The sequence below is a fragment of the Lithobates pipiens genome, unplaced genomic scaffold (genome assembly GCF_037356315.1).
Source record: "Lithobates pipiens isolate NorthernLeopardFrog02 unplaced genomic scaffold, aLitPip1_a1.2 Scaffold_16, whole genome shotgun sequence".
NCBI lineage: Eukaryota > Metazoa > Chordata > Amphibia > Anura > Ranidae > Lithobates > Lithobates pipiens.
Genome location: NW_027507748.1, coordinates 193,138,491 through 193,160,023, shown reverse-complemented (window position 1 = coordinate 193,160,023; position 21,533 = coordinate 193,138,491). Strand labels below are relative to the sequence as shown.

Sequence of the window (21,533 nt, the reverse complement as noted above, 5' to 3'; positions counted from 1 at the left end):
TTTTTGGTGAGTCCCATATTAAATGTGAGGCCTAAAAAAACTCCTCCACCATTAGGTCTCTCCACTCGTAGGGATGGGCATAGTAGGACGTTGGATTATTTAAGATAAATTGCTGGGCATAAAAGGTTGAACTGGACCACAATTGTCGATAGCATGTCCTCTGTAAAAATGAAATCAAAAAAACGTATTGGGGAAAAATTCTGTGTGTCCAACTGGACTCCTGGCTGGGCAGTGAAAGGGGGAATGTTGGCTTCTCCTGAATTAGGAGGAAGCCACAAGGGGTTCTGAAGGGCATAGGGAAGGCTGGTATGGGTCCTTGGCCTTTCTTGCCGAGGTACTGCGGTGCTGGTGGATGGCACTGCGGTGTTGGTGGATGGCACTGCGGTGCTGGTGGATGGCACTGCGGTGCTGGTGGATGCCACTGCGGTGCTGGTGGATGCCACTGCCTCCTCACCAGAACGCCTTCATTTGTCGCGCCGAATATCTTCCTCCTCTGAATCACTCAGTGTTCAACTACTGAGGACTGACTCATAATTTATGTCTGACGAGAATCCGAAAAAGAGCTCCCCGTTGCTCTTGTTGCCCTGGGAAAGTATTTGGTATGCCTCCTCGGCGCAAAAGCCTCTTTTGGACATGGTTGCTGGTGGTAATGCGACTACACAGAGGTGTGATAAGCCTGCACTGATGGGGACTGATGAGGCGGCACTGTAAGCACAGATGTGCACTGATGAGGTGGCACAGGTGGGCACCGATGAGGTGGCACAGGTGGGCACTGATGAGGTGGCACAGGTAGGCACTGAGGCGGCACAGGTAAGCACTGAGGCGGCACAGGTGGGCACTGATTGTGAAGATATGCAGATGGACACTGATCACAGATGGCAGATAGGTGGGCACCGATAGGCACAGGTTGGCACTGTACTGATGGGGCAATGTACTGATGGGGCACTGTTTGGGCACTGTTTTGCGTATAATTACATTCACAAGCACTGCAGATTCGCTCTCCTCACACGCGGTCTCTGTGTGAGGAGAGAGAGCCAGCAATGAGAGATGATCTCATATGTTTACATTTGAGATCATCTCTCATTGGCCTTGCTGATCGCACTGTAAACGGCCGCTGTGATTGCCCGTTTACAGCGATCTGTGACTGGCTGTGTCCAAGGGACACGGGCAGCACAGAATTTCTCCAATGCACGCTTGTGAGCATGCACGGGAGCGAGGAAAGGGGAGGCAGTCATATGACAGCCTCCCGGGGATTTGACATCTGCACTGAAGCAGTCATTTGGCTACGGCCGGATGTCAGGTGGTTAATATGGGTGGAAATACAATCAACAAATGAGATGCTTTTAATCCACAATGGGACCATCAATTGGAATAAGAACCAAGTGCTACATCACGGGTGCCAAACCGCTGGCCTGCAGGCGCCCTCTGATGTGGCCTGCCACCTTCTGCTCTGGGATGGGAGGTCGGCAAGCCCAGATCATTGGTTTCCGATCCACCAGCCTTCCTGGTATAGCTCTGCCTCCTGTCACAGGCGGAGTGATGCTAAATTTACTCCGCCTGTGACAGGAGCAATACAGGAAGCATTGCCTCTGCTTTCTACTGCAGGCGCATGCATGCGCCGGCTCCTGTCACATTGATGGGATGGTGGGTTTGCAACCAACCAACATTACCAGGCAGCAGTACCCGTAGCACTACCCACCAGCAGTACCAGCCCTAAAGGGACAGCCAGCAGCAGCAACCAGCCATACCCACCTGGGGGACAGTAGCAGCCAGCAATACCTGCAGGAATCCTGAGGAAGAAGTAAAGACTGAGGTCAGTTGAGGTGCAGGTACCACAGTGCATCAGTGTGAAAGCAGCCTTAGGTCCCTTTGACACGATTGGTCCGATCAGGTCCGCCTGTCTGTTTTTTAGGTGGACCCAATCGGACCCTCCATTCCCCTCTATAGAGCGACACAAGTCCGTTTACACCCACCTATCTCCAATCTGTTCTATTTATAAAGAATAAAAAAAAAAAAAAAAAAAAAAGGGGGATCCATGCCCTTTTGTCTGGGCAGATAGGAGGGCCAACAGAGTAGAGCGAGCTGTCCCCGTGTCTGCTACGCAGAGTGGACACTGCCCTGTCATCTGCCCACTTAGCTTATTGTGGCCCACGACTGGTTACCAGTTCCCTAAAGTGGCCCTCGCTCTTCAAAAAGGTTGGGCACCCCTGTGCTACAGAAGAATGCGCACTTTGTCCCCTAGGATAACTCCTCAACATCACCTCCTGGCTGCTCTATAGTGTGATTGGCTCTTGCAGTGGTCACATGATGGGGAGCAGTAAGCTCACTTTTAGCACATAACCTCAGGCAGCCATGGACGCATATGTGTAGCGCTTTGGAATCAAAGCTCTCATTTCTTGACACCGCATACTATATATGCGTTACATGGTTTGCAAGAGATTACAATTGTTTCTAGAGAATTCTTCTTTAAAGTGACAGTCACTACTCCCATTATGATCTGTGTTTAACATTCCAAAATTGGAGATGAAGGGTGCGTTAAAGGCTTCATGAAAGCTGCTTGAAGCTTGCCAAAACCTATGCATATGCTTTGCAAAAGCTTGCCAAAAAGCTTCACAACAGTTTGGTGTTCATATTGCTCTTACAGATGTTGAAGCCCATGCGAACAAGGCTGTTGTGCTTCCACTGAAAAAAAGTTTATATTTTTTTCACTCTTATGCTGTGTACACACGATCGGATTTTCCGGCAGACCGGAATCGGGACAATTTTGGGCTCCCAAAAGTCAGACGAACCTAGAAATAAAACAGGTTTCAAATCTATCCGAAGGACTCAAGTCCCACCGACTAAAAATCGGGAAAACCGGTCTTCTGTGCACTAGCCCGACAGACCAAATACTACGCAAGGGCAGCTATTGGCTACTGGCTATTGGCCTTCCTTGTTTATTCCCAATTACGTCATCACATTCAAAATGAATGGACTTTTGAACGGATTTAGTCCGGTCATGTGTGGCCAAGTCCGTTCGTTCAGAAAGTCTGTCGGACCTCCGCCGAAAGTCCGTCAGGAAGACCGGCGCACCTAGTCCATCGAAAAAGTCCGGTCGGGTGTACGCGGCATTAAACTTCATTTAGACTTGCTTTGCTGTCTAAAGTGTGATCCATGTTCAAATCGAACATCCACACCAGAACCGTGTGTGCGCTGTGTGCGTAGTTGTGGTGGTTTTATACAGAAGTATAAAAATATTTTAAAAAAATAAAATAGATTGACTCATATCATATTAAAATTTTAATAAAAAAAAAAAAAATTACATATCACATAGAATACAAGAATAACACTGAATACAATATTCTTTTTGTGAAAATCAACAAACCCCTATATACTGTATATGCATTATACTGTCTGTCCCATTTCATAGATTTTACATTTTGCATTTTATAGATCAATTTAATCAGAATGGGCAGTGAAAGGGTAACAAGACATCCATGCAATTCCAATGATCTCAATATAGTGTTCTCATTTGGTTTAAGGCATCATATGGTTACATCGGTCTGAGCCCTTGTACACACGGTCGGAGAATCTGTCGGAATGTGTCCTATCGGACCGTGTTGTCAGATAATCTGACTGTGTGTGGTATGCATCGGATTGATTCCGTCGGAATATCCGTCTGACCCAATTTTCCAACATGTTGGAAATATTTCCCGACCAACTGGGCCGGTCGGACATACTCCGTTCATGTGTACAGAATTTTGATCGGACCAAGTGCCACGCATGCTCAGATCAAATTCTTACATCAAAGCTATTGGCTACTAGCCTGAATGTAGTCCCATCGTAACGAAATTACGACATCACGTTCTGAAAGATCGGATTTTTCGCCAACTTTGTCCGACCGTGTGTATGCAACAGTTTCGGACAAGATCCGACGCACAAAATCCGATGGGCAAAATCCGATGGATTTGGTTGTGGAAATCTCCGACCGTGTGTACAGGGGCTAAAGATACACTGATCTCTACAAGGGAATGGCGAATAGGTTATGTTGTGTGGGACTGAGAGGTAGAAAGATCTACGGGAAAAGGTGTAGTAATCTATACAATAAGAGTAATTTATGCTAGTCTGCCACTAAAAAGTGGACAGCTATCCTTCCAGTATATCATGTTTTTTGCGACTTATGGTTGTCATCTAATCAACTGTGTCATGGCAAAGTAATTGCCTCGTAATGTCACTAGAACTGATTTGTAAATCAGGCAGAAAATTGCTTCATTTGCATTTAATAGGTATGTTTCATGCTGCGCTTCAAGGTATTCAATGGCTTTGCGAAATGACAAATTGCACTGTCTGTAATAGGAAAATCTCATCTGAATCTCTGCTGCATAGAAAAAGATGTATGTGTCTGGTCAAACTATTACCAAAGAACAATGCTAAATCATGCATGCTTCCAACCATATCAGTGTAGCCAGTACCACCAGTTCATGAGCCAGGGTCCTCTAAATGAATTCACATGTAACAGATAAAGAAGATTTAAGATACGAATATAAATGATTATAAAATTAGCATGAGGACTGTCTGAGCCAGGGAGCGCCGCTGCAGGTGATCCAATTCAATGGCGGCTGGTGGGTGGGCAGGTCTTCTGCTCTGGCTGTGCTCTCAGCGCTCCTCCTCCTCCTTCCTCATAGGTGTCCAATAGAATCGCCTGGCGTTTCGGCCAAGCAGGAAACGGGTCTCATAACCCTCTTCCTGATTGGCCAGGAGGAGGATTAGTGTGAGAATAGTGAATATTCGCTGTTGTCACACAACTGGGTCGGCTTGGAGCGCAGTTATTTGTGCCCCGAGCCCACCCTTTTTAGAACCCTTTTAGAGCCTCTGGCTCCAATCATGTGGTAAACCCCCCCCCCCCCAAAAAAAACCATTGGATTCCATGGTCCGGTGCCCCTGCATGTAGATCAGAGAGCCGGATGTTGGGATGGGGGAGCAGCGCCCGTGCGCCCTCTATGGACCGGCCCCGCCAGTGCTTGAAAACATTATAGACAGTTGTGTACTTCCACTATTTTGGCAACAGTTTGGGGAAGGCCCTTTCCTGTTTCAGCATGACCACTCTTCTGTCCATAAAACTCATAAAGATATTGTTTGGCAAGCGTGTTGTGGAGGACCTTGGGTGGCCTTTACAAAACACTGACTTTGATCCTACCACTTGATGACCACCTAACTGGGAAAATATGTCACTACTTGACCTTAAATACAGAGGTTATGGCTACAGCTACAGTATATAGTGCCTTGCAAAAGTATTTACCCTGCTTGGCATTTTTCGTGTTTTGTTGCCTCACAACCTAGAGTTAACATGGATTGTTTGGAAATTTGCATTATTTAATTTACAGAGCATGCCCACAACTTTGAAGATTTGTTTTTATTATTGTGAAGCAAACAACAAATCAGACAAAATAACAGAAAAAGTCAATGTGCATAACTATTTACCCCCCTAAAGTCAAAACTTTGTAGGAGCCACCTTTTGAGGCTATCACAGCTCCAAGTCACTTTGGAGAAGTCTCCATGAGCTTGCCACATCTTACCACTGGGATTTTTGCCCATTCCCCCTTGCAAAACTGCTCCAGCTCCTTTAAGTTGGATGGTTTTCACTTGTGAACATCAATCTTTGAGTCGGACCACAGATTATCTATTGGATTGAGGTCTGGGCTTACTTGTTTGGCTCGTTCCTTGGTCTTCACGGCAGCATTTGGTTAGTGGTGCCTCTTGCCATTCCAACCCATTTACATGTTTCTCCTTAAGCCACTCAAGCGTTGCATTTGCAGTGTGTTTGGGGTCATTGTCCTGCTGGAAGGTGAACCTCCATCCTAGCCTCAAATCACACACAGATTGGTACAGGTTTTGCTCAAGAATATTTAGCACCATCCATCTTTCCCTCAACTCTTACCTGTTTCCCATTCCCAACTGATGGTGTTCTTTGGGAGATGTGATGTGTTGGGTTTGCGCCAAAGAGTTTTCTGTGATGGCCAAAAAGTAAAATTTTAGTTTAATCAGACCAGAGCACCTTCCTCCATACATTTTTGGATTCTCCCACATGCCTTTTCACAAACTCAAAACATGCCATTTTGTTTCTTGCTGAAAGTAATGGCTTTCTTCTGGCCACTCTGCCATAAAGCCCAACTCTATGGAGCGTATGGCTTATTGTCATCCTATGTACAGATACTTCGGCCTCTGCTGTGGAACTCTGCAGTTCTTCCAGGGTTACCTTAGGTCTCTGTGCTGCCTCTCTGATTAATGCCCCCCTTGCCTGGTCCTTGGGGTTTGGTGTGCGGCCGTCTCTTGGCAGGTTTTCCGTTGTGCCATGTTCTTTCCATTTGGTTATGATAGATTTGATGGTGCTCCTAGGGATTATCAAAGATTTTTTTATAACCTAACCCTGACTTGTACTTCAACAACATTGTCCCTTACTTGTTTGGAGAGTTCCTTGGTCTTCATGGCAGTGTTTAGTTAGTGGTGCCTCTTGCTTAGGTGTTGCAGCCTCTGGGGCCTTTCAAAAAGGTGTATATATGTAGTGACACTTAGATTGCACACAGGTGGACATCATTTCACTAATTATGTGACTTCTGAAGGTAATGCATTGCACCAGAGCTTTTTATGGGCTCCTTAACAAAGGGGTTGAATACATATGCACATGCATGGGCGGCCGGCACATATGCACGTTCATGGGCGGCACAGTAGTTTAGTGGTTAGCACTCTCGCCTAGCAGTAAAAAGGGTTGCTGGTTCAAATCACAACCACAGCACTACCTGCCTGGAGTTTGTATGTTCTCCCTGTGCCTGCATGGGCTTCCTCCCACACTCCAAAGACATGCTGGTAAGCCCTAGTATATGTATGGGGACCTTGGATTGTGGGATCCTTGAGGGCAGGGACCGATGTGAGTGTGCAATGTAAAAGGGTGATGGGGACAATTGTAGACACTCAGGTTGAACTGAATTGACTGGTGTCTTTATTCAACCTTACTATGCAACTATGCCAATTATCACTTTATTTCTGAAAAATAGAATTTTTAGACTATTGTGTTCTGATCCGTCACATATAATTCAGATTAAAAAAACATAACTAAAGGCTGTAATGTAACAAAATATAGGTAAAAAGCCAAAAGGGGTGAATACTTTTGCAAGGCACTGTATGCATCTCTCGTAATACTACCTGTACCTGTGTACTGGAACCTTTTGTTGCAATAAAATATAAAAAAATAAAAATAAATGATGACTATTCTTATGCCGCGTACACACGATCGGACGGATGTTGGCGCAAACTTGTCTTGCATACAAGCGGTCACATAATGTTGTCGGAAATTCCAAACGTCAAGAACACGGGGACGTACGACGAGCTGAGAAAATTGAAATTCAATAGCCAGTGCAGCTCTTCTACTTGATTCCGAGCATGCGTAGAACTTTGTGCTTCAGAATTGTGTACACAAGAACGGAATTTCCGACAACGGATTTTGTTGTCGGAAAACTTGAGATCCAGATCTCAAATTTTGTTTGTCGGAAATTCTGATGGAAAATGTCCAATGGAGCCCCCATACATGGTCAGAATTTCCGACAAAAAGCTCCCATCAAACATTTTCCATTGGAAAATCCGACCATGTGTACGCGGCACAAAGCTCTTCAGGGGTATAAACACTGGGTTATTATGCAAGAAAGTTGGGGCATAATGATCATTTTAATAAGATTAGTTTTACCAATAAGAAATAGTCATAATTTGTTCTGGATTTTCACTCTGTGTCTTAAGTAAAGGGCTATATTGAGGCAGCAAACATCAGCAAGAGTTGGACCAATCTGGATCCCCAAATACTTAAATGAGATGGTTAACTGTACTCAGTATGATTGGGCCACTGGCTCCTCCGATCCATCCAAAAGCATCAGTGAAGACTTGGACCAATTAATGGTAAGGCCCAAGTGAACCCCAAAGGTGGAAATCGTAGACATAGCTTCCTGTAAAGATTTGGAAGTATCCCCCAAAAGCAGCAATGTAGCATTGGCGTAAAGCATGATTTTTTTTAGTCTAATTGTTGTGTCAAAACTCGGTGATATTTGGATTAGAAACAATCAGGGCTAATATTTTAATGTCATTCTGAAGGAGATATATAAATCTATACAAACTAGGGTCTGTTGGCACTTTACTCAGTTTTAGTAAAAGTATAATAGTGACCCTTGTCATGGTAGGCAATGTTCAAATATTTCATGAGAAATGGTAGTTTAACCTCAGCACAACATTTGTAAACCTCTATAGGTAACCTGTCATCCCCTGGGGCTTTACAATTGGGAAATAAATAAATACATTTAGATAAGCAAAAAAAGGCTTGTGACAAAATATCTGACTTTGGTTTCTGAGTTTGTACATTTCCTTTTATCAGTTTAACAATGACAGAACTAAATTACTGAGATTTGAAATTGTTCTCTAACTGAGCATATGAATCTCAGAGAGTGAGAGATAAATGGAACATAAGGGCTGTCAGACTGAACATAAATTAAACACTGATCTTGCAATATTCTGAAATAAAGCAAATTATATTATTTCAGCAGCATATTTCACAATTTCTTTCCAGCAGTAGGTCTGTGATTTGCGCTTGGTAACTTCACAGTCTTTCTTCAACAGCATAATGAGTAGTGTCAGTTTTATCTGGATAGATTTTGTGAACAAATAATTTCAGTTTAGGTAACATTCATTTGCCAGCAGATAGATGCCTTACCTACTCTATGAAAATTACTAGTTGCCCCATTTTACTACCTTCCAGCAGCCTGTGACATTTTTATTTTCAGCGGGAGGCTGAGGTTTTAAGGAGACATTCCAAACTAGTCATTGCATAGCCAATTAAAATCCAGATAACATGGACAGGAATATTAAAGAGGAAGTAAACCCTGATGGGTTTACTTACTCTTTGATTCCCTGCAAAGGTAAAGCATAATGGACTACTATGCATCACATAGTAGTCCATTATGTGTCACTTACCTGACACAGGAGCCAGCGAAGTCACCGCTGTCCCCTGTAGTTCCGAGCATCCATCTTCTTGGTGGGTCTCGCTGCTCCGGCGCTGTTTTTGCAGGAGCAGCGATGACGTCACTCCCGCGCATGCGCACGGGAACTGACACTCGCGGCATATCGCCGCGATCTGCGGCTTGCCCAGTGCGCCTGCGCACCACTGTCTTCAGGGAAATATCTCCTAAACTGTATAGGTTTAGGAGATATTTCTTGGACCTACAGGTAAGCCTTAATCTAGGCTTACCTGTAGGTCAAAGTGGTTTGTAAGGGTTTACAACCACTTTAAAGCTTTGCCTTTTTATTTTCTGTACTTATTCCTCCTTATTTATTATCCAGTCAGTCAAATATTTGTTTGGAAGTAGAGCTGCATGATTAATCGTTAAAAAAAAATCGTGATCTCGATTCACCCCCCCCCCCCCCCCCCTGACGATCTCTCCTGCTGAGAGTAGGCGATTCTTTCACATAAACAAGTGGAGAGATTATCTGCTCACTCAGCTGTCAAAAGAAAACATCCCGGGCAATCTGCCAAGTTTAGAACTTGAAACATTGTAACTAAGGCTTACTTCTTAGATCAAAGGGATAGAACCTCTTGTGTAAACAAATAATCTGGGCAGTCTGTATTTGCCCAGCGGTCTTTCAAATGCAATTTTTTGGGAAAAAATACACTTCAATAAATAAAATAAAAAAACTAAACAGTAAAGTTAGCACAATTTTTTTTTGTTTTAATGTGAAAGATGATGTTACGCCACGAGAATCATGATCTATCTTTTAAACAAAAAAACGTGATTCTCATTTTAGCCAGAATCGTGCAGCTCTATTTGGAAGTATGCCCTTATTATGATCTTTTTCTAGATATAACCTTCCTTCCTCTCCCTCCTTAGCTTGGTAGCTGTTACTAGATTGAGAACATTTCCAACTGAAAATGATAGCAATCCAGCTGGAATGGTAATATACTGTTTTTAAATGGTTTTAAATGCAGAAGGTATTTTACCTAAATGCGTCCTATGCATTAGGGTAAAAAACCTAATAGTATTAGCTCCCCTCAGTCTCTCTTACCTGGCTCCTCTTTCGATCCAGCTCTGTGCCCAAGAGCAGAATCACTGTTCTCTCACCTCACAGGTACAGAGGCAGCAGCAAGAGCCATTGGCTTCTGCTGCAGTCAATAAAACCCTGTGAGCATGGAGCACTGTGTATGTCAATGGAGACACAGAGCCTGGCTCCAGAGTGAGTCCATGTGTCTGCCCCCATAGCAAGCGCTTGCAATGGGGACAGACACAGGGAGAGCTGAAAGTGCCAGTGGGGGACCATAGAAGAGGAGGTTTGGGGCCACTTATGGGTATACCATTGCACAGGGCAGGTGAGAATAACATGTTTATTATTCCAATGTTGCCTTTTATAATGCCTTTTACATTATTAAAACATATATAGAAATAGGATAGGAGGCTGCTAGCACAGGGCTTGGAAAGCATATTAAGCAGAACCCATTGCCCAATAGTCAGATCCAGGCTAGCCCTGCAACATCCAGCCCAACAGAATCCAGTTATGGCACTCCAAAGCCAGGCTACGGATAGGTCTCTCTGGATAGCTGTTATCAGAGACCAGCTCTAGCAGTGATACAGAGAAAAATCTTGATTATAGAGAAAAAAGTTAGACTTTTCCCAGCAGAGCTGAAGAAAATACCTGTATCCTCCCAGGACACTAGCAAATAACATAAGTCATGTCAGTTGTAGAAAGAGTACTCCAGGGCTGGCCTACATTTTTTATGTGTGGCTGTGTCCAATTTTCCTGTAGGCAGCAATATAACCCAACCCACCAGAGTCCCTGTGGCCCTCAATGAACAGGAAAGATAAGAAATCACAATATCAGCAACTTTTGACCTGCACAGGTCCTGCGATCTTCCAGTGTCTAAAAACAGAATCTCATATTTAGGCATGCAGCTGACGGTACCTGGAAATTCCTAGAACTATACAAATATGTAAGTAACTGTATATTGTTAGCAGAATGAAAGGCAGTCCTTGCCAAACCCATGATATAATATAAAGTGGTACAGTACAAACAGAAAACCAATAGATCAAATATTTAACATTCAAGAGTGACAAAGTTGAGGGTGGACAGCAGAACAGACTCTGAAAGATAAGAATAAATAGAAATAACCATTCAAAAGGAGCCCCGCAATGGGGTATGGAAGGGAACTGAGGCTATAGAGTCCCCAGGAAATAATATTGAGAATGAAAGTAATGTAAAGATAAAAGATTACAAAATGTATTATAAAACATTATAGAAAAACCTCAAAAGAGGAAAGACATTTTATTTTAACAATACCATTAATATAAAAAGTCACACAGTAATTTTAATACGATAAATACAAAGAGTGAACCATCCATGTGAAATACAGCTGAACTAACAGACATAAAGATCAACGCGTTTCAGCAAATTGTCTTTTTCAGGGGTGAATTATGTCCATTTGAGAAGGATATCTAGAAAAAACATTACATAAAGGATAATATCCTTTATGCACTTTCTTTCTAGATATCCTTCAAATGGACATCATCATTCCCTGAAGAAGACAATTTGTTTTAACGCTTTGGGGTCTTTATGTTCGCTTAGTTCAGCTGTATTTCACACGCATGGGGCTCACCCCTTTGTATATTTATCATATTGAAATTACTGGGTGACTTTATTTTAACGGTGTTGTAAAATGCCTTTCCTCTTGAGGTTTTTATATATTTTTATAATAAATTTTGTGATTTATTATCTTTACATTACTTTCATTCTCAATATTATTTCCTGGGTATCGTATAGACACAATTCCCTTTCAGACCCTATTGTGGGGTTTCTTTTGCATTGTATTACAGGGATAGACACAATCTTCCTTAATATTTTCCAGGCCTAGAAACCCAGCTACATTCATTAGAAATAACCATTCAATACAGAACTGTTTCAAACCAGTGATCAAAACTATCAAAATATCCATTGGGAAGGTCCACAGATGTGGCATGAAGACACAAAACCTTTTGCTTTGTTATTATGGAGAGCACAGGTTGTAACTGTATACACAGCATGAGTCAGTGTTGCACTGTATGGCAAATTTATTGAAAACAAAAGTGACAGCTGCTTCACTGAAGCCCTGAGCAGTGTATGTAGGATAATGAATGAAAAAGGGAAGTGCCAAGCAGCACCGTGGCTTAGGGGTTCACATTTCTGTGAACCGCTCTTGTACCTGCATGGGTTTCCACCCACACTTCAAAAGACATTTTAGTAAGTTTAATGGCTCCTGTCTAAATTGGCCCAAGTATACGTATGCAAGGTTAGAGTGTAAAATCCTTGAGGGCCTGAACTGATGAGACTCTAAATTGTCTAAATAGTTGCTGTTAATAGGTAAAATGGTATAGGAGGCTCTAAGGAGTACTCCATTAGTGGGATGTGTTAATACAGAGGCCTTTGTGTAGGTGCACAATGCTGCTCCTAAAAACTGACATTATTGGGGCTTTTAAGGTTTTTTCTCAAAACTGGTGCACTCAGAATCTGGTGCAGCTGTGCTTAGTATCCAATCAGCTTCTAACTTCAGCTTGTTCAATTAAGCTTTGACAATTGGTCTAGGTTCACATCTATGCGGCTGCGTTTGATTTGTTTTCCAGGCTCGTTTTTCAGTGCATTTTGCGTTTTTAAACCAGGGTTTTCTATGTGTTTTTGCATGCAGTTTTCATGCATTTTGCTTTTTTTTCCTATTTAAAATGCACGATAAAAAAGGACTGTATAAAGCTGGTCGCTAAGCAAGGGGCTGGAAAGCTGGCTGCCGCGTCCCTAACAACCGATGAGTCATCAGCTGTCAGTGGGGTTCCGCTAAATGCAAAATAAAAAAAATTGGAGACAAAAAAAAAAAATTTGCGAAAAGGAACGGCATCCAATGATGTCACAAAGCCCGCCCCTTGTGACATGTGACATCACAACAAAGGTAGTTAGGGACTTTAAATTGGAAAAGACACTAGAAATTGATTAAAAATCAAAAATGTATGATATAAAAAACATGTAGGTTCTATAAAAAAATAATCTAAGCATGACGATTGTAGAAACAGAGATAGACAGAGACAGGATTACTGTAAAAATACAAAATAATTTTTTTTTTTAAATCTTGCAATAGATTGTATGATATATGTATATAGTAGGAATAACTCCATTGTCCATTAATACTTTCCGGTGTCCGATATCTAGGATAAGTCCTCTGGTACCCAACTCGTTTCAGGTTTTAAATTCCTTTCATTAGGGGTAATTTGTATGGGAGGATTTGTATTCAAAAGTGGGGTGAGTGGCATATTCAAGTAAAGGTGGCGATATTACAGCAAGAGTGACTGATGGCACTGTCAGAGGATGGTTCCTGAGAAGATTTGGATTAAACCTAGGTGGTTCAAATATTACCTCCCCCACACACACACGCACACACACACACACACACACACACACGCGCGCACGCTTTTGATGAAGGCCTAAGGCCGAAACGCATCAATGTTTTTGGATGATGTAATGCTTAAATAAATATTCTATTCTATGGAGAAGCTATCGAGTTTCCATCCTGTACTTTCTATGGATTTTTTGTGAGCCTAATTAGCCAGAGCACTGACTACTCTACACACCAACTATACTATATAGTGGTTGAGCTTGGGTGAGTTTTTTTCTCTTGCTACTTTCTGAGAAAAGTCAAATCACATTAAGTTTATATCACTTGCACAAAGCTCTTGTTCAAGGAAGCAGAAGAAAAGCATTCAGTAGAGGAGCTTTTGTGCATAAAAATGGCAACTGTGGCTAAACATGTCTAAATGCGCCTAAGCACTAGGGTGCTTGAGTGTTTATTCATCTCAATGGCCAGAGAAAGTTAAAATTGTGGCCAATGAAATAAACACACCTAAATGTGTTTGGAAAAAAAAAAAATGCGGCTTAGGTGTGTTTTTAATGCTATTATTATTATTTTCTCCTGTCAGAAGAAACAGCGTTAACAATAAAATCAGTTTGCACGAAGACTTGAGTACAGAGATGCCACTAATAGATTCTCTGAGAGATATAAGAAGCTACCAAAAGACTGAAAAATCAATAATGAAATTCATGACTCTTTAAACATTTGAAAACCCAAGCAGCAATCTACATGCAACAAATTTATTCCTACATATTCTAAAAGGCACTACGGGCTGATTTTTCATAACTTCCATATAAACATGATTTTTCATTCTTGTCACAAGTAAGCATATCAACAACATAACCTACAGTATAAATCTTTTTTTTTTTACAAATTGTAAAAAACAAAACAAAAAAAAAAACCTAGAATGTGTTATTGCCAGTGTTCTTTCTTGCTCTTTAGCAATCAGTATCCACAAATCTGTTACCTTGACTTAAACCTTGAAGCAGTATGCCAGGAAAATATTACACCAATGATATGGGAATGAACAGTAAATTATACATCCAACACTAAACCATAGAGCATCTATAATAAAGAAAACATAACAAGTGTGCATACAGTGTGCTCAGCAATTCACCCAATGTTTCTGACTATGCAAAAGCATATAAGAATAAAGTTGACCATAGATTTTCCCCCAAAATTTTGTACAAACATTCATATAAAGATTGGTTAGTACATTAGATAACCTTTAACATTTGATTTTGGAGTGAACGGGCTAGAGGTGCACCGAATGTAAATTTTGGTGTTGAAACCATAAAATCAAAACCAAAAATGACAGTTAAAAAAAAAAAAAACCTTTTTTCTTTATTGGCAAAATGCCAAAAGCACAAGTTTCGAGCAAAATGTTTTGGCCGCCGAAATTTTGGTGCATCTCTAGAATGGACTTTTCCCAAATGAAAACCACATACACTCTTAGAAATTGGTTTGTTCAAGAAAAAATTTCCATCCTTCTTTGAGTTTCCTTGCCACTGTGGTTGAAAATAAATGTCGATATGAACTCATTAACGATTAAAAAAAATCAAACAAACATTCTTAAAATGTAATTTTTCTTGTGAAATTCTTCCAGTGTATAGCTATTTTAACTCATTGAGATAACCTAAATCTGAAATAATGGTTTGAGTTGTGGACAATATACAATCAATCTTACCGTACTCTTTTGTCCTCTACTTTCTTCAGGTTCTCATCTCTTTTCAGCACAGCCAATATTGCCTCTCGTTCTTGATCCAACAAATAAGAAAAATTTAGTATTTCTGTGTTCTTAGACATTGTTTATATCTGGCAGTTTAATGGAATGTTGATGTTGTTTTCTTGCCAAAAGGTACTTGGGTAATTAACTTCATTCAGATAGAATACAATGTATTATCCAAAAAAAAAAAAAAAAAATCACATGTAGTGCTTCCAAAATACAACAAATGCAATGAAGTATCCAGCTGCAATTTTAACTGTTGCAGATTCACAAGAGCTAGTCTGCAGTTTGTAGACGTCGGGCCATTGACGACGTGCAATCATCATTGTAATTTAATCTGGAAAAAATAAATCAAAGAAATAAATTAATACAATGCATTATGCTATTGACTTTCACAATAGGGGTCATTCACTATAGCGCTGGTAAAAAAAAAAAAAATACTCCCAAAATCTAATTTACTATAGTTCCCCGAAAACAAATAGCGCCCAAACCCTTACTCTGCTAAAACCTGGAGTAGTGCACATGGAAATAATGCTTAGAGCATGATATAATTGCCTAAATGGTACTGAAATATACGGTATAGTATTTAAATATAGTCTTCTTTTAAACTGTATGAAAAAGTGAATTCTACACGGAAATATCTTTAAAAGTATAATAATAGATAAAATTCCCCATTTCTGTACAACTAGGTGCCAGCACAACCGAGCATGCTCAGACCTGCAAATAGCTCTCATTTTAGCTCCAATGTCTTTTTTTACAGGGCGCTATAGTAAATATCAAAATGAGCACTGAGTTAAAGAGCATTTTTTGGTAGTTAAAATCTGCACTATTATAGTCCAAGTTTTAGCCATTAATTTTAATGGTACAATTGTAACTTCCCCAAATAAATCTTGGTAACGTTAAGATGAAATGTATCTTTCTCTGAAATAAATTTTCCTTTGCAACATTGTTGCTTTCTTTTTAAACTATTTTCATTTTAAGGCCTCATTCAGACGAGGCAGATCCGCTTGCATGGACTCTGCCTCTGTCCGCTGGCTCAGCGGGAGATCTCTCCGTTGATCTCCGCTGAGCCGGCAGATGACAGGTCCCTCTCTGCTCACTGAGCTGGGAGGGGCATGTCAAGCGCCACTGGATTCTATGGAGAGAACGGATGAAAACGGACAGTTTGTTTTCATCAGATCTCACCTGATCCGATAGCAACGGATCCAGATGCTTTTGGTGGATCGGACCGGGTCGGATGTCAGCGGACATGTCACTGCTGATATCCGTCGCTCCATAGACCAGCATGGAGCCCCCGTTCAGGTCCGCCGTCAAAACTGACAGGTGGACCTGAATGGTCCAACAGTGTGAAAGGGACCTAAGAATGCTAGAATGTGGAATGTTTTGATGTTTTGGTAAAATATTTCCTGTCACTTTCACTTGTTACTCTCCATCTCACAACAATCTTTACCCAAACTCACACAGGAGTCTTTACAAACCACAAACAATACCATTGCTGATGCAAATTAAAAATGAGTCACAATTTTTTTTTATTATTTTCAAATAATCATAATTTGAGCCCAAAAATGTGATATATGTGTTCCAACATCAGAAATCAAAATGTACCGTATATACTCGAGTATAAGCCGAGATTTTCAGCCTCTTTTTTGAGGCTGAAAGTGCCCCCCTCGGCTTATACTCGAGTCATCGCTGTCTGTCTGCCCGATCAGCGTGTCGAGCAGACAGACAGCGGCCATTCTAGGATTCAAAGGCCGCGCCTCCGTCTCCGCCTTCGCCTGTGATAGGCGGAACACTGAATTTCCCAGCAGTCTGTGTTCCGCCTATCACGGACGTCCTCTCATCCTCGTCCGTAGTATGAGGATGAGCGGACGTCCATGATAGGCGGACCACTGACTGCTGGGAAATTGAGTGTTCCGCCTATCACGGACATCCGATAGGCGGAACACTCAATTTCCCAGCAGTCAGTGGGAAATTGAGTGTTCCGCCTATCACCGACGGAGGCGCGGCTTTTGAATCCTAGAATGGCCACCGACGAAGAGCTGCGGGACGGGACGGGACGCAGGCCGGGACGGGACGCAGGCCGGGACGGGACGCAGGCCGGGACGGACACAGGCTGGACGGACACAGGCTGGACGGACACAGGCAGGCTGGACACAGGTAGGCTGCACGGACACACACACACACACACACACACACACACACACACACGGATGCATGCACACACAGGGATGGATGGACACACACGGATGCATGGACACACACACACACACACACACACACACACACACGGATGCATGCACACACACAGGGATGGATGGACACACACACACACGGATGCATGGACACACACACACACACACACGGATGCATGGACACACACACACACACGGATGCATGGACACACACACACACGGATGCATGGACACACACAGGGATGGACGACACACAGGGATGGACAGGCATGTCTCACCCTCGGCTTATACACGAGTCAATAATTTTTTCCAGTTTTTTGGGGGTAAATTGGGGACCTCGGCTTATATTCGGGTCGGCCTATACTCGAGTATATACGGTAATTCCCCAAAATTTGAGGGTGATATCACTATTCTACACTCACCCACAAAAGACCACCAAATATCACAGAATAAATAAAGAATAACTCTTGAGTAATGTAATATTATCACCTGTATGTCCAAAGAAATGCAGTATTTATGTCTATTTATGTGTAGGAGGTTCTCGCACGTGGCAGCTCCGTGGTTTAGAGGTTAGAACTTCTGCTTAGCATCCCCGAGCATCTGGGTTCAAATCCCAAACATGTTGCTTCATGTAGAGAAATTGTCTTATCACCCAGGTCCTAAAACTAAATGTATATTTATGTGTAGGACCATTGTGAATCTTGCCAGATACACTATCTAGCCAAAAGCGTTGGGACACCTGCCTTTACACACATGTGGTGGAAAATTTTATGAAGATGTATTGGATGTATTTTAATATGTATTGTCATAAGAGTCCCCCCAGTTTTCATTCTCCCCCAGCCCGGTCTAAAGAGCTGACTGGGGCAGACTGACGCTGGTTGAGATCCGTTAGGTAGTGGTAAACTTCCGGTTTGGAGAGAGGTGTTTGCAGAGTGGGGGTATGTCTGCCAGTGAAAGGGCCCCTGTGCATTGCACAGACGATCGTCTGAGGGGATATGTTTGCTCTGCAAAGATCGGTTATGGGCGGATGTACACTCATTGTCTCTGCTATGTCTGATCAGCACATGTCAAGATTCACAGCATGCATCTGCAGATAACCTTCCATCCACAAGGCAAACCGTAGCATAATCCAGGTATGCATTGTTCTCTGGAACAATGTATATTAAGGATTTCTATCAACGGAATTGTAGTCATCATTCATTGGTTATTGTATAAATTCATTTATCCTCTGTCATGTCTTTATTTGGTCATGTCCTTATATGGTCATTAACATCCTGTGTTGTTCATTTTCCTGTGAGCTCACAAACTGTGTAGGAGGGGTTTAGCCGTTGGAGGCAAACCCTCCAGGGTGCGTCTTCCTGTTTATGTGTAAATAAAAGAACCAGGCTGACTACCCGCAGGGGAAGTTGTGCTGATGGAACTGAGAACGTAAGAAGGATGGTCACGTCTGTTCATTTGGATGAGTGGGTTGAAAGGTAAAGTATTATATCATTAAGACGGAAATGAGTGCTTATATAAGCACAATAGATGTGGCGGTGTGCATAGCATACAGCCAAAATTATACACCACACACACACACACACACACACACACACACGAACTTTAATGGCCTAGTCCGTAGGGTAAAAATGTATTTGGCCCACCCTTTGCAGCTAGAACAGCTGGGAAGGCTAGGAAGGCTGTCCACAAGGTTTGGTGTGGGAATGTTTGACCATTTTTCCAGACATGGATGAGTGAGTTTGGGGTGGAGGAACCTGACTGGCCTGCACAGAGTCCTGACCTCAACACAACAGAACACCTTGGGGATTAATTAGAGCGGAAATTGTAAGCCAGGCCTTCTTGTCTAACTTCAGTGCCTGACCTCACAAATGCTCTTATGGAAGAATGGTCAAATATTCCCATAGATACACTCCTAAACCTTGTGGACAGCCTTCCCAGAAGAGCTGAAGCTGATATAGCTGCAAAGGGTGGGCCAAATGGATTTTTAACACTACAGACTATGACTAGGATGCCATTACAGTTTATGTGCGTATAAAGGCAGGCGCCCCAGTACTTCGGACAGTATATTGTATATTGCTTGTGACACTGAGCATGGCTATGGACCTAGGGCTGGTTCACATCAGAGAGGTGCAGACAACATGTGTGAGTCTGCCTGTTGGCTAAATGGGTAGCAATTCCGCCAAGCGGGTCTGGGGTTGCTGGTTCAATTCCCCAACATCCGAATGCTTGTGTTGATGTTTATATGTTCTCCGTGTGTGTTTCTAACCACAATCCAAAGACATGCAGGTATTTTGTCTCCTGTCGAAATAGTCTCTAATGTAGGAAAGTTAGTTTTGGACTTTAGAATGGAAGCTCATTGCAGCCAGGGACTGATGGTAATGTTTGTTAGCACTAATCATGCCCAGGGACTTGGACATTTAAAATTGTAGGGTTTACACTGCACAGGTACATATGCTTAGAGAACTGTTGCTTTGTTTATGTGCATTCAAATGGACTTTGATCTTTGGCCTGTAGTTGGAGATTTGATGCACATAGCCAAGGGCTAACACAGTTGCAAATAGTATTATGTGTCCCTGCTCATCAGGTGCAATCACTTTAGACATATATGAAGAGACAGATTGAAAGATACTGGTGGGCATGTACTTCTATAAGGCGTATGTCAGTGTGCTAACAATACAACCTATCTTATATAAAGGGCTACGGGGGGGGTTTCATTTGGCCTGAGAAGGTCAGGTTTTTTGCTGTGATTGGAGGGAGGAATGATATTGTGCATATTGACAAATGCCCAACTAGGGCCGTTTGCTGAAATTCTTGTGCATTTTCTCCATCAAAAGTGGGTTTATGTGGCCACGCCATCAATGTGTGTGTATTGTTCCTGTCTGACCATGCCAAACATGGTTTGCGAGAATCTGCTGACCTTCTACTCTTTAATCTCTTTGCTTAATCATGTACAAAGAAATGCAGCTTCCAGCAGAACATGGTCACCTATGTATGTGTGTGGATTGTGGGCTGATAGTGGGTGTTATATTCTGAATATGTGCCTTTTTTATCATTATGTTGGAATGCTTTGTAAAAATATGTTTATATAATCTTGCAGATAAAAATGTAGGCTGGTGGGCGAGTAGTTGTATGAAATGTTAACCGTTATACACTGAAAGTAAAGCTGTGTCCACTCTAAGGTTTAGACAAATTAGATTGTAAGCTCCTATGAGCAGGGCCCTTAAAAGCCAATTGCTAACTGTTTTGCTAAATGTAGCACTATATATCCTGTAGAACTTTTTTTGAAGCTAGTAAATAAATGTACACAATGTGTCCCACTGACACCAAAAATGGGGAATTATTTTTTTCTTTGATGTTGAGACCTTTTTTATTCCCAAAGGCCACAGTCCAACCACTCTAAAGTCTGAAGGACGTGAGATCTCATGTCTCTAAATAGTAGTCTCTGGAGATGTGGAGTGAGATTTGGTAATGTCACTACCATGCTGCTGATTGGTTTCCTTTTTGAGCTTTGACACGAGGAAGCAAAGCCCTGCTCTTATGCTAGGATGGCCTCCTCCACACAGAAACAGAGTCTAGAAAAAGGGCATTGCAAGTCAGTTACTGGAAAATATCAGCTACGAGGAGACCACAGGTAATAATGAAGACAAGTACTTAGCCTTCTGGATGCTTTTTTGGGGCATAGCTTCCAAAGTTCAGTTTTTCTTTAACAACTAGCTACCCAAGTACATTCTGACACCTCTCACAAATGTAAAAAAACAAAAAACACCACACCACAGTATTTTTTTTTACTAGATCATTACTCAGAACCGTATAAATATTATAATTTTCTGAAGGCGAAGTCCTAGGAGAAAAAAAAAACGTTGGTAGTTGTCATTTTTTGTGTCACACAATATTTGTGCGTTGTTTTTTTCAAATGTACATTTTTGGGAAAAAATACTCTCATAAATTTTAATGCACACAAATACAATATAATAGTCATTTTTGGTAAACCATAAAAGATAATGTTATGCCAAGTAGATTTCTACGATGTCATGCTTGAAAATTGCGCACACCCATGGAATGGCGACAATCTACGGTATGTAAAAAACTCCATGGGCCACACAGTCACACAAGTGATAGAATTATTGCTCTCACTATGAAGTTCGTGGCAATATCTCACATGTGCGGTGCGATCACTGTTTACATATAG

At 42.0% G+C, this 21,533-nt stretch overlaps 1 protein-coding gene across 4 annotated transcripts in view; it reads right to left on the bottom strand.

Moving 5' to 3' along the window:
* SYTL5 (synaptotagmin like 5) overlaps positions 1-21,533 on the bottom strand; it is a 293,010-nt gene that overhangs the window by 137,692 nt on the left and 133,785 nt on the right. For all 4 annotated transcript variants that reach the window (XM_077480858.1, XM_077480859.1, XM_077480857.1 and 1 more), the window contains one exon: positions 15,114-15,489. In XM_077480858.1, coding sequence (XP_077336984.1) covers positions 15,114-15,232 — 119 coding nt within the window. In that variant the 5' untranslated portion in view covers positions 15,233-15,489. The remainder of the gene's footprint in view (positions 1-15,113; positions 15,490-21,533) is intronic.